Source organism: Notolabrus celidotus, chromosome 13 (assembly GCF_009762535.1).
Source record: "Notolabrus celidotus isolate fNotCel1 chromosome 13, fNotCel1.pri, whole genome shotgun sequence".
NCBI lineage: Eukaryota > Metazoa > Chordata > Actinopteri > Labriformes > Labridae > Notolabrus > Notolabrus celidotus.
Genome location: NC_048284.1, coordinates 33,348,778 through 33,362,681, shown reverse-complemented (window position 1 = coordinate 33,362,681; position 13,904 = coordinate 33,348,778). Strand labels below are relative to the sequence as shown.

Sequence of the window (13,904 nt, the reverse complement as noted above, 5' to 3'; positions counted from 1 at the left end):
CTGTAGGAACATGTCAGGCTGGTTCGCCTTTTACATGCTCAGCAAATTAAATCACAAAACAAGATCATGGAGTCCATCATCAAGGGCACAGACGGCACGGACTCAAAACACAGCACGCACACACACACACACACACACACACACACACACACACACATCTCTTTAGACACAGTGACAATGGATGACTGGAAAATGCTAAAATGGTGAAGGTCAAGAATTCAGTGATTCCAAAAATCATGACAATATTTGAACTTCACTTGACGACACAAATCAATCACATACTGGCACTGACACCGACCCGGGTTAGAAAAGACGGGCACTTACAAAGAGGTATAAAGTTCAAATACAAACTGAACAGAGAGGACGCTTTCATCTGAACTCTTTTAACCTTCTGAAGTACAACCTTGTTTTCAAAACAGGCTGGGTCACCGTGTGCAAAAAAACATGTGACGTGGAGAATGTGGAAACCCCGAAGCGTCACATTTCACAGAGTCCCCACCTTCATGGAGACCGAGCTGTATTCAGACCACTGTCTCCTGGAGCACACGTAGGTCCGTCTCTGAGCTGGGTCTGTTTCCAGTCGCTCAGAGCATGGCTGTGCTTGATTCAGGGCAGACGACAGCAGGGTAAGCCCGGGTAGAATGTGGTCACTGTGGGCTTTAAAACAGAACTCCAATGAATGCCAGACCCCTGACTGAGTCTCATATGAAGAACGACTCCCGTATGAAGAACGCTCGGTGAGAGAGGCACTGATATGGCTCAGGATGACTTGATGATGACCTGATTTATAAACACTCAGCTACAGCTGGGCGATATTGAAAAGTATGTTATCACGATAAAATATTTCATATCAGTCGACATCGATAATTATCAGGATAAATATCAAATCATTATTACATTTAAATGTAAAGTCAGATTTTTGCTCCTGAGTGAAAGTTGAAGACAGTTTGTTAGTTTGTATCTGGATTTAGTTTCTGATGAACTTCTTGAATCCATCATTTCTGACGGTGTTAACAGGAAGCAGGTCTTTAATGGAAGATGAGATTTTTGTGAAGTTTTAGTTTGTAGATTCTTATTTTTCTCAGGTTAACATTATTTCCATAATTTGATTTAAATTTACAACAAAGATATATCAAACTGTATTCTGTGTATCAGTTTATAGAGTATTGTTTTGAGTTGTGCTCTCCCCTTTAAGATTACTAAGGGTTACAGGCAGAGTGATGTTTCCCACAGTGCAGTGAATGCATCACGGTTATTCAGTGTTCAGTTGTCCTACGGTCGTGGTGGACATTAAACTTGTTCACAGCAGAGGTTGTCTCTGCTCTTCCTTTCCCCACATCCTGAAAGTAGATTTAATGAAGTGTATGAAGTTAATAGTTAACTCAGAGTCGACTCAGTGTCAGACTAACGACTCTGCTTTGAGTTTTCTTCGATGTCGCTCGTTTCAGCTGTGTTTACATTCCGCTCCAAAATCTTTAAGCCCCGCCTACCTCTCACCCTGCGACATGATTGGCTGTTCAATGCTGTCTTCTTCTTCTATCTATTGTTGGGTGGCAACTAGCGTTTAAGGCTCGTTAGCGCCTCCCTTCCCAGTGGTTTGGGGGTGTAATTACAGGTTTATTTAAATCAAATGTTTATGAACATTTGCTTAATTTAGATCGAGAACATTTATATCAGGATAATTATCGTTATGGAATTATAGCCCAGCCCGACGCTCAGGGTACGCTTGCTACAGCTGAAGAAGGAAACTACACACCTCTGATACTAAAATGTGAAAAACTTTCTTTCCACAGTCCGGCCTGACACACACTGCTCTCCTGCTGCTGCCTCTCAGATGTCATCTGGTTTGACTTTGAATTTGGGAGGGAAACCTGATTTTTTTTACAATCCGACAGAAAAGTGCAATATTGCTTGAAGTCAGTCTAGTCATCCACTGATCATCTGTCGTCATGAACTGTTTAAATCGCAGATGATAGCAGTGGAACCACAAGATTTACAGAGCAGGAACAGAGTATGCTCTTCACTTTACGCCCTGCTCATGTGGGCTTTGTGTTAGCTAACATGGCAACACGCCCCTCAACGCACACATGCAGCTAAGGCACGCAGCAGTGTGTCCCGTCGGACTCCTGTTTATGATGTCTGCCAACGTCTCAGTGAGTCTAAGAGTAACATCCATAAAAAGTGTTTGAAATGTCAATAATGAAAATCAATGATGATTCCTTTGTGTTCTTAAGGTGAAGACTACTCTCTATAATGTTCACAACGTCACAGATTACAAGGGAACTGTTTTGCTTGAAAGACAACAACTAGTCCAGTTATTGGTCCACGTGGAGACCACGGCCTAATGGTTAAGTTGCGCGCCCATGTAGCTGGTGGCACGGGTTCAAATCATAGACTGTATAAACAATGGACGTAGTATCCGTGACGTCACCTTGTCATCTGTTCCTGAGCGCTGTTTTGAGGCCAATCGTCAGCGGGTGCCATATTGGAAATGTTGAACTCAACCTAACTTCCTCCGAGCTAGTGTGAGGTGGGTCTTTAGCGTCCTTGCTAACAGCTACAGTGTTCCTGCCTGTCAATCAAGACAGCTGTGTCTCTCATTGGAAGACTGGTAATCTTAATATCTTCGTTATTGACGGGTTAGAAAAAAATTCACCCCCGCACAGTGTGTGCTGATCGAGAAATGATCTATCCAGACTACACTCGTTTTTTTAACCAGGCTGTCCATCCATCCATCCATCCATCCATCCATTTTCTTCCGCTTATCCGGGGTCGGGTCGCGGGGGCAGCAGTCCAAGCAAATTGACCCAGACATCCCTCTCCCCGGCGACACTTTCCAGCTCCTCCTGGGGAATCCCGAGGCGTTCCCAGACCAGGCGGGAGATATAATCCCTCCACCGCGTTCTGGGTCTACCCCGGGGCCTTCTCCCAGTTGGACGTGCCCGGAACACCTCTAAAGGGAGGCGTCCGGGAGGCATCCTTATCAGATGCCCGAACCACCTCAGCTGACTCCTTTCGACGTGGAGGAGCAGCGGCTCTACTCCGAGCTCCCTCCGGATGTCCGAGCTCCTGACCCTATCTCTAAGGCCGAGCCCAGACACCCTTCGCAGGAAACTCATTTCAGCCGCTTGTATCCGCGATCTTATCCTTTTGGTCATGACCCACAGCTCATGACCATAGGTGAGGGTTGGAACGTAGACCTACTGGTAAATCGAAAGCTTTACCTTCCGGCTCAGCTCCCTCTTCACCACAATGGTCCGATACAACGTCCGCATCACTGCTGACGCCGCACCAATCCGCCTGTGGATCTCACGCTCCATTTTACCCTCACTCGCGAACAAGACCCCGAGATACTTAAACTCCCCCACTTGGAGCAAAGTCTCACTCCCCACCGAGAGAGAGCAATCCACCGCTTTCCGGCAGGCTAACCAGGCTGTAAACATGTTTATTTCTGCTGTAAAGATCGTCTTCTTTGAATTGGTGTGTATGTGGTTTCCTGTACTTCCGGAGCCACCGTCTAGCTGATCCTCGATGAACTGCAGTTTTTAGCACTCCTGCATTGGCCTCATATTTTTAGAATGGAGGTTGCCGCTTGGTTTGAATCCAGCCTGCGGCCTCTTTCCCACACGTCATTCCCACCCTCTCCCAGTCTCCTGCACAGTCCACTTTCCTCTCCTCTATAAAATAAAGATGTAAAAACCCAAAAATATCACTTAAAAAAATTAATAATAAAAAACGCAGTTCATCAAGCGTCCACTAGAGGCTGGCTGCAGAAGTACCGGAAACCACATACACACCCATTCAAAGAAGGCGACCTTTACAGCAGAAATAAACATGTTTACAGCCTGGTTCAAAAAACTCTTTAGTTTGAATAGCTCATTTCTCAATCAGCACACACTGTACTTGGCAGTTCAGAAGTTTTGCCCAAATAAGGGCGTGGCTGGAACACTGTAGCTGTTCCCGAGGAGCCTCAATGCAACTCGGTCGAGGCATGTGTGTCTAACATGAGTCTGGTTCTGCCTGAGGTTTCTGCCTGTTAAAGGAAGTTCTTCCTCGACATTGTAACTAGCTAAATACTGTGAGGTGCAATGCTCATGGTGGATTAAGGTGGGGTCACACTGAGTCTTATCCTGTCTTGAAGTTGGGTCTCTGTTCATAATTTGACATAGAGTGGTCTAGACCTGGTCTGTTTGTAAAAGCGTCTTGAGATAACGTTTGTTGTGATTTGGCGCTATATAAATAAAGATTGAGTGATTGATTGATTGATTGATCAATGCCTGCCTCTTTACCTCACACTAGCTCAGCAGAAGTTAGGTCGCGCTCGTTGAGTCTTCCCGATGATCGGCTTCAGGAACAGATGACGAGGTGACGTCACGGAGACTAGGTCCATTAACTATACGGTCTGTGGTTTCAACCAATAAAAACACGAATGAAGCACATTATGGTTAAAAAAAACAACAAGATCCAGATGTCTGACGTCTACGCTGCTCGAGCTAAGAGGCAGGAAACTGAGGGCGAGATGACGTGAAGCAGAGAGCAGCAGGATAGAAATGTGACGTCGTCTGGCAGGTGGAGGTAATGAATGTTCCTGCAGGTAACGATAAACATGAGACTTCTGCAGGGTGACGAGGGAGACTGAAACTAATATTCCAGTCTTCACATTGAACTCAGGATTTGGCGGACCACATTCTAAGCTGGGCTCAACCCTGATTTGATGCATAAAACAACATAAAACCAGTACCTTAATACTTTCTTTGTGCACACAATCAGGAAACACATGGGGACACAGCAGCTTTCACATCACTGTTTTGCTTCCTGACACACTGATAGGACCACTAGATCAGATTTGACTTCCACTACAGTCCAGTTCTGTTCCCACCTGACCACATAGCTAAGCACACGTGACTCAGGAGTTACACATCTGTAGTAGCAGCTGGAAGGCGCCTCTCTGTAATTAACCAAGGCCATGTTAAGACACTACAACATCAATCATCAGAAATACCTGTTTTGCCGTCTGCTGAAGTCCAGTCTCATAGATACTCTGGGACTCTCTCATACGTCTGTTCTCTCTACAAAAATAACATATTGTACATGTTTCATGTAACTACCTGATTCTGAGTCAAACAGACGGGTTTGTGTCAGAGTGGGACAGGAGAGCGACCCACTTTGAGCCCCACACATTCATTGGCACACAGCTGCAGAGACTTGCATGCATCAAGGGTTCCCCGGGATGCCTGTAGAGATCAGCTGACGTGTTTCTTCTTTGTTTGCTGCTATGAGAGCTTCCAACGCACAGATCCAGCCTGGCAGAAGTTGTTTTCAGACATGTCTTTAAAAATATAAATATTAACAGGTCCCACTGCAGACCTTCTCCTCACACAGACTTTGAAGTCCATAAGCCTGGTCTATAATCAGATTCTACTGATTAATCCTCTAAAAACACACACATACTGATTTGGTGCTGCGGACCTTCTGGACATTTGACTTTGTGACGACCTTTTCATCTTTTATCTGTTTGACTGCACCTTCACCGACTTACTGCAGGTGAAACTGTGCTTCTTGTGTGTAAGTCTGACAAAACAAAGATCACAAGGCGGTCTCCTGAACTGTGTGAGCCGTCAGCTGACAAGAGGGCAGAGCGATCCTGGTTTCCAAGTCTTCCTCCTCCGTCGGCGTTCTGTCGCTCTCAGTCTCAGTGTTCTTCGTCACCGCGTCGTCCTTGCAGAACGTCGCTCCGCTGCTGTCTTTCTTGGCCATCTGATAAGGCTGTGTGTTGATCTCTTTGGGCTGGTCAGCAGAAAAAACGTTAGTACTCAAGTTTGAAAACACACAGGGGGAGTACAGAGTGGGAATGTGAGGGTACCTTTGGAGACAGAGGAGTGATGCAGCAGAGCTTCTCTCTGTAGCGCTCAGGCAGAAAGAAGAGCAGCGTGCCCAGGACTGGAAACACGGTGCCAGGGGTCAGCTCTTTCTCCTTCATGGGTCCTGAAACGTTCACACACATGTATCTTAGCATAGGAGGCTTGTAGCTAGCAAGCAGAGAGATGTTTTTAATATGCTAGTGAAGTGAAATCTTTTGAACCAGGTTGAAAATAGACTTCTTATTTGACATTCAATCAATCTTTATTTATAAAGCACCAAATAACAACAAATGTTCTCCTCAGACTCTTTCCAAACAGAGCAGGTCTAGACTGTACCCTATGTTCTATTATTAACAAAGACCCAACATTAAGACAGGATCAGATCCAGTCCCATCTTACAGACAGGACTCAGTTTGATCTCATCTTAATCCACCATGAGCAGAGCACTTTGCAGCATTTAGCAAGTTACAGTGGCAAGGACAAACTTCCTTTAACAGGCAGAAACCTCCAGCAGGACCAGACTCATGTTCGTCCCATCGGCCATTGCACTGCTAAATAGAATGCCACTGTAATGTGTCCGGTGTGTTTTATATGTGTCCAGTGTGTTCATATGTGTCCTGTGTGTTCATATGTGTCCGGTGTGTATATATGTGGGATGAGGTGCACCATTGCTGTGAGGCTGGGTGGATGTTTATTGTTTATTGTGTTCATACATGTATTCCTGTACAGGCGGTGGCAACAAATCTCCTTATTAAGGACAAATAAAGATCTATCTATCTACCTAGTAGTGGTGCAACGGATCATCATTGATCCTTGATCCGTACGGATGCCTCTCCACGGTTCGGCACGGACGTGGTCCGCGGATCGGTTGATGAAAAAAGTTGCGCGTGTTCACGTGATGACCGCATGTTCAATCCACACTCACTCATCAAGTGCAGCGGTAGTCATGGTAAGTGAAGGAGCAGAGGAGTTTGAAAACCCTCCTGCATCGTTTAAGTCACATGTATGGGAGCATTTTGGGTTTCCCTGTGAAATACAGTGAATGCTGAATGTGCTTGAGCCACGTTATGAAATTCAGTCGCACACCCACTAGACCAGAGGCCGTCAATACGCGGCCCACGGGCCGCATCCGGCCGCCTATTTGTGGCCCCCGAACTGTTATTCCTTCACTCTGTGTTTTGGTCGGGTCACCCCGTGTTTACCGGGACTTGTCTCCATGTCAACGATACGCAGACAGGCTGTTACTGGGTCACTTAGAGTCCAATGCTGCGAGTGCAATTTTTAACTTTCACTTTGGTTTATGGAGCAGTTCACATGTTGGCACTTTGCCAGCTGTAGGACCCTAGAATAAAACTGTGTGTTCACAGTTTGCAGCTCAAAGAAAAGTGGACGGTGAAAATCAGCGATTGAAAGAAGAATGGAGTGAAACTTTTGAAGTTCCTCTGCTCCTTCACTTGCCATGCCATGAAATGCAGTGAATGAGGCAGGACTGGGCCCACAGATAGGGTGCTTTGCACATGCAGTACATTTTGAGTTGAATGTTGTTTTTATTTAATGGGCAAAGTGTTTTACAAAATAAATGGAGGACAAAGTTATATTTGTCTTCTTTTTTTTTTTCTTTTTTTTTTGCTGATCCGAAAAATGATCCGATCCGTGACTCAAAACCGTGATCCGATCCGAACCGTGAGTTTTTTGATCCGTTGCACCCCTACCACCTATCTATGTTAGACACACATCTGCTGAGACCGTGTTGGAGAGAGGGATAGAGGGAGATGAAGAGAGAGAGAGATGATAGTGGTGAGACAGATAATAGTAGTTGTAACAGCTGGAGTCTGGTACGTCCACAGCAGAGTGAGATATATCAGGAGATGTTTTGTCCTGAGACAGACTTTGGGTTTGCATGTACTTTGGCGCCTCCCTCTGGACGAAGCAGTGCTTAACTCTCTTCTGCTCTTGTCCAGTTCATGTGGAAGCAGTGTTTTCTAAAGAGACACATCCACCTGCTTTAATTTAACAGATTTTAGATATGAAATCATGTTTTCTAGATAAACAGAACGGAGCAGAATGTACACCCATGCATTCTTGACATCACTCATGCTTTGTGAAAATTCAACATTTAGAGATATTTTTAAAAGTACTTTGAATACTTCAGTATTTTTAAAAGCAAGTACTCCAACATTTTAATCAAAATGTAACTACCCTCAGCGGCATTGCATTTCACGCATTTACATCTCCTCCTCTCTCTTCTTCATGTAATCATGTCTGCATGATAAACAGCAACATGTATCAGCTGTAGATTAACATAACACGCTCTGAATCTCTGTGGGAAAGTAAACAGAGATCATAGCGGGGCCGGAAGGAGGTGTCCGGCTATCAGAGAGACCACACTGCCCTCAAGTGTTTCGGTGGAGAATTGCTGCGTGACACGGACACATCGACGCACAAGTATGTGGTGCTCATGTCTGCGTCAGCCCCTGCTGCGTAGGGTTGATGCAGAAGTATAAGTCAGCCTTTAGTGTTTAGTGTCTTTAGTGTTATTAAAAAGGCTTACTGCTAACAGGACCTGTTTACATGATCTGATGCCATACAGCAGGGGGCGCTGTTTAAATATGTGACATGAAATAAATATTTCCTTTCTACACGGTGTGTTTTTTGTGAACTGGCTCATTCTGATGAGGCTGAATTTAAGAAGTGGACGTACTTTATTCAACTCAAAAGTGACGCCAAGATGTGAAGCTTGGGATGCTCAGTGTGTGTGTGAGTATGTGTGTGTGTGTTAGTGTGTGCACTGAATCAGGGTTCCCAAACTTTTAAGCCCACGACCCCCTAAATATAGGTGCCAAAGACTCTCGACCCCCACTGTCCCTCAAAGTGATTTAATGTGTCTTCATTTAGCTGGTCTGCAGAAAATGACCCTACCTATATGAGCATGTGTCTGTGTTTCCTGTGCTGTTATGAATGAACCTGCTGCTACTGATGCTTTAATTAATTTAATTAACTGTTCACTAACACTAAACTTAGGACTCATTCAAGGTTTTATTTCAAGGTTAGCTACTGTTTTTGTTGATATTTTTTTTCTATAATGGGTAAAATGGACTATTTTTAGAGAACTTAAAACAAAAACATTCTAGAAGACATCTCACGACCCCCCATTTGTGTCTCACGACCCCCCAGGGGGTCCCGACCCACACTTTGGGAACCCCTGATCTACATTACATGCTGGAGATATTGAGACTTTTAAACGTAAACTAAAAAACGTATTTATTCAGTCTGGCTTTTATGTAGGATTTAACAATTTTATTACTTACTTTTTACTATCATAATGATTTTAATGTTGTTTTGTTATTTTATTAATTTTAACTTTGTTTTATTTGTATTTATTTATTCATTTATTTGTAATTTATCTACTCAGTTTTATTTATATTTTAAGCCTTCATTTTATTTTCAACTCTTATCCTTACCCCTTTTTTATTTGTCTATTTTAATTTATATTCTTCAGATTAATCTGATGCTTTAACTTACTTTAATGACATAGTTTATTGTTGTTGGTGTGCATTAGTCTCTTTATTAAAATACATTTTTGTTTTTTAATATGTCTTGCCATCATATTATTTTTGCTCATTTCTTGTTTTCAATCGCTGTAAAGCACTTTGAATTGCATTTGACTTGTATGAAAGGTGCAATATAAATAAAGCTTGGTTGATTGATACATTTGACCAGCTGATCTGAATCAGTGAGCTTGCATGTGTACCTGTTAGAAAGCTGACTATCAGTCCCACCACGACCACGGTGGTTGAGTTGTGAGCGCTGTACCACATGTAGGACAAAGAGTAGAGGGCCTCGACACCTGTGGGCCTGAAGGAGAGACAGAGGATGAAAAGATGGCTTCTTAAGTCTACCTGTGGAGTTCGGCTCCATCAGTTCATCAGTTGAGTCAGTGCATGTCTCTGAAGTCAGGGATCTACCTTGGCTTGGCTGTCGGAGCAGTGACCAATGCAGTCATGAGGGTCGTGGTCATGTTGTCGAACAGCGGGAGGGCCGTGGCGTTCAGTGGTGGCATCACGGGAGGAACAGACATACGCATCACGAAGCTGCCAATACCAATCCAGAAGGCCATCGCTAGACCTGCGACTAACCCGACCACTGCGCCCTGAGGAGGGGCGGAGGAGGACAGGTGGAGGACAGGTGGAGGGGTTCAAGTCTTACATTTAACAGGTTCGTTTTTATGAATCGCTGCAGATGGATGTGAAGATGTTATTCACGCAGATACAGATGATGACACATCCAACGCCTCTATGCCATTTATGTGTTAGCTCATTATATCCCACGTATGGAGACAACATGACATATTTAAAGGACTCACTGTGGGGTTGGCCCAGGGGAAAAACAGCCCCAGACAGAAGAGGCCAAGCAGAGGTCCGCCCACCATCCCAAAGATGCTGAAGGCTGCCTGAAGGCAACAAAGAACCAAGAGCATGCAGCTTTTAAAGTTTCTGATAATGTGTGTGCAAACACGTGAAAAATAATAACACGGACCATGTGAGGGCTTTACCTGCAGCACGGATCCCATCAGAGAAGCCAGGTAAGCCATCGCCAGACACACCAGGCCATACACCAACGCTGTGAGCCAAACAGAAGATAGACACAGATTCTGTCATCACACCTGCCAGGCTGCCACAGCTGCTGACGTTTCACTTCTACTACACAGGCTCAAGTGTGGACTTCATTAAGCGGTATTATAATTCATCATACCCAGCCCCTTGGACAGCAGTGTCGCTTTAGCTTCAGTCATGTTGGGGAAATGAGGTTTGATCAGGTCTTCCATTGTTACCGTTGCAAGCGAGTTGAAGGCTGAAGAGATGGTGCTGAGGGAGACACAAATAAAGAGAGCTTGAATGTGAATGATTATCTCAGATGATGGCATGACAGTCAATGAAGTCTTCAGGTTCAATGAGTTCTAAAGAAATGTCTGTAAAGGTGATGATGTCACCTTGTAGCACGGCGTGGTTTGTCAGTATGTTGATCTGGTAACTGGAGATAAAGTTGTATGTAGGCTGTGTCTGGTTTAACTGACTGAGCTAGCTCTGCTGGTGTTAGCCTCACTCTGTGAACCAATTAGACAATGGCTGTTTTTGAAACCTCCTACTATATACAGCAGTGCGTACTGATTTGGCCTAAATTCATATGCTAAAACTACCCGGATGTCATACTGATTCAGGAACATGTCTCAGTCTTCATCAGACCAGTCTCCCTCAGCGTACCGTTTCTCACAATGCACAGCGCTAATGTTACGCTTCTTCTTTTTTCCATATATGACGGGGGCACTCAGTTTTTAGGTGCTGTGAAAATTATTAAACTCCATATAAACCACTTCTTAAAGCTGGGGTTGGTGTTCAGATTTAGATCCACTTTTTGTTATACTGGTTAAAATGATCTTTATGTCCTGATGGTAATCAATACATAATGTGTTCTTAAAAAAGAGCGAAGAAAAGCTGCTATCTACAGTCGGAGTAAACCTGAGAAAACACCAACCAATCACTGTTTTTTTGGTCCCCAAATTTTAAACCAATCAAATCCCGTCCAGCCGTTCTGCCCGCCTCCTGCACGTACATTTCCCTGGCGTGTACTCCTCGTCCCCGTCTCCTGCCTCTGCTTCCCCTGACTCTACTGACTGCCCCTCTCGCTCGTCCTCGGGCCTGTCCCCTCTGACCTGATGAGGTGCTTTGCTCAGGACTGTAGTCCAGATCAGAGTCTAAAAAGCTCTCACCAACAAGCAGAATAATTAATGACGTTCAGTAAGTCCTACAGAAAATATATATTTATTGTAGCGTCCGTCCGGACGCTGTAGTGATGACGAGCCGATTGGTGAACACGTTGAGTTTTAATAACCGGTCACTGTCGGCCGTGATCACGCCAACCAACAAAACAACAATCAATGTTTGAATGAATGAAGAACTTCTCCTCTTGTCTCTCCTCTCTCCCGCTCGCACACTCTACATCTCTCCTGATGCCTTCACTGACCGTCAACACTGTAGGAATTAAGAACATCTACACTGAACACGTTTAACAAACAGTAGAGCTGTTACAGAATAATATGTGTGTTATAACTTTTCTCCTGATATTGTGTCACCGGTACAACTGGACAGCATGACAGTTGTGAGTACTAACAGCAGCCATGTTTGTTTGTGTTTTTAACTTTCACTATGAGAATGTTTTGGTGAGGACCGGTTTTGAATCAGTCACCATCATATGGTCGCAAGTCAGCGGCGCTCGTGCATGTGAGCGGGGGAGGGCGTCGTTTTGGAGGAGCTTTGAGGGAGGAGGGGAGGGGTTAGACGGAGTCACGAGGAAAAGCTACATTCAAATTCATGCTGGTTTTCCGAGACTACCAACCCTAGCTTTAACTTTTTAAATGTTAAGTGATGCTAAAGAAGCAGTTTAGCTGACCCCGCATCCTGCAGACCAGATCCAACTGAACAGTCAGACTACCGACTACCTTCAAACGCGGTTTCAAAGACTCTGTGATCCTGAGTTCAGCCGTGTTAAAACAAACTGTGCTCAGTTTTACCATTTTCTGAAAGACTTGAAGTCTCATTTCAAACGATTTGAGTGACTTTGGAGCGTTCCTACATAAAAACCAGAGTTTGAGTATCTTGGGCTTTAGTTGTGAAGTTTCTACACTTTGACTCGGCCATCTGTGCGCCCTGAGACGTGTCACAGCTCGCAGCAAAACAAATAAAACTGGAAAAATGAGATTCAGAGACGACTCCGTTAGCCTTAACCTGAGGTATGTGTTTGTATGCTTTGCAAGAGGAAGTTTCAATTATGATGCTATGCAATCAATCATTTGTATTAAGGCACTCCTGTTGAAAAGTTAATGAGTTAAGATCTATGTGGAAGTCGTTTAATGACATGATACAGAAATATATATCATTAATTATTTTCTAAAGCTATGATCTGTATAAAATCCTTAAAGTGAATCTTTGTAATCAAACCAGCTGAGCCTGACGGGGCTGAGGTTGCGTTTTTTGTTTTCTTTGCTTTTTTGCTCCAATAACATCTCAGGGGCAAATAAATACACTAAATTACAGTTGTTTTTAGAAAACATTCTTGATGTGGCCACTCTGACTGTATTTTGATTCTCTTCATTCACAGAAAAATGCCATGAAAGGACTGTATTACACATTTACAACGGTCCCTGAATGCACCTCGCAGTGACAGGCGCACTGGACAGACAGTCAGTTCACAGCACTCTGAAATGCATCTTCATCTTTCAACAAGGAGTTGATCAAAACTTACTAAATGTGTCTGATGTATCACCAAACTGGAATAAATCAAGCTGTAGACGTGGAGCTTGGTTGAATTTGCGTTGATAGTTGCGATCGCGAAATTGCAAGTGCTCTGCTCATGGGGGATTAAGATGAGATCAGTCTCACCACTATCATCTCTCTCTCTCTCTCTCTCTCTCTCTCTTCATCTCCCTCTATCCCTCTCTCCAACTCGGTCTCAGCAGATGTGTGTCTAACATGAGTCTGGTCCTGCTGGAGGTTTCTGCCTGTTAAAGGAAGTTTGTCCTTGCCACTGTAACTTGCTAAATGCTGCAAAGTGCTCTGCTCATGGTGGATTAAGATGAGATCAGACTGAGTCCTGTCTGTAAGATGGGACTGGATCTGATCCTGTCTTGATGTTGGGTCTTTGTTAATAATAGAACATAGAGTACGGTCCTGCTCTGTTTGGAAAGAGTCTGAGGAGAACATTGTTGGGATTTGGTGCTTTATAAATAAAGATTGATTGATTGAGTGTTCAACAGCTTTCAACAGTGATAGTGTCAAGCTTCTAGGTCTGCTCTTTCTGGAAGTTTACCTCAGAGCTCCGCTGAAGAGACAGGCCACAAACAGTCCTGCGAGCCCGGGCAGGTCCTTGAACACATCCATGACAAAGTACAGCACCATCTGCACAGAGACACAACACATGAGGTAGTTTATTACACTTCACTGCACTTTGTTAAAACAATGAGAACCGTCTAGAGCAGCACTTTTTATA

The 13,904-nt window shown here is 44.2% G+C and overlaps 1 protein-coding gene across 1 annotated transcript in view; it reads right to left on the bottom strand.

Annotated features, from left to right (window-relative positions):
• Positions 1-4,439: 4,439 nt before the first annotated feature.
• slc5a6a (solute carrier family 5 member 6a) overlaps positions 4,440-13,904 on the bottom strand; it is a 46,914-nt gene continuing 37,449 nt past the window's right edge. The window contains exons 11-18 of the mRNA XM_034698844.1: positions 13,725-13,813; positions 10,614-10,726; positions 10,414-10,481; positions 10,225-10,311; positions 9,827-10,011; positions 9,613-9,716; positions 5,864-5,985; positions 4,440-5,787 (exon numbers count right to left, since the gene is read on the bottom strand). Of these exons, the coding sequence (XP_034554735.1) occupies positions 5,587-5,787; positions 5,864-5,985; positions 9,613-9,716; positions 9,827-10,011; positions 10,225-10,311; positions 10,414-10,481; positions 10,614-10,726; positions 13,725-13,813 (969 nt within the window). The 3' untranslated portion in view covers positions 4,440-5,586. The remainder of the gene's footprint in view (positions 5,788-5,863; positions 5,986-9,612; positions 9,717-9,826; positions 10,012-10,224; positions 10,312-10,413; positions 10,482-10,613; positions 10,727-13,724; positions 13,814-13,904) is intronic.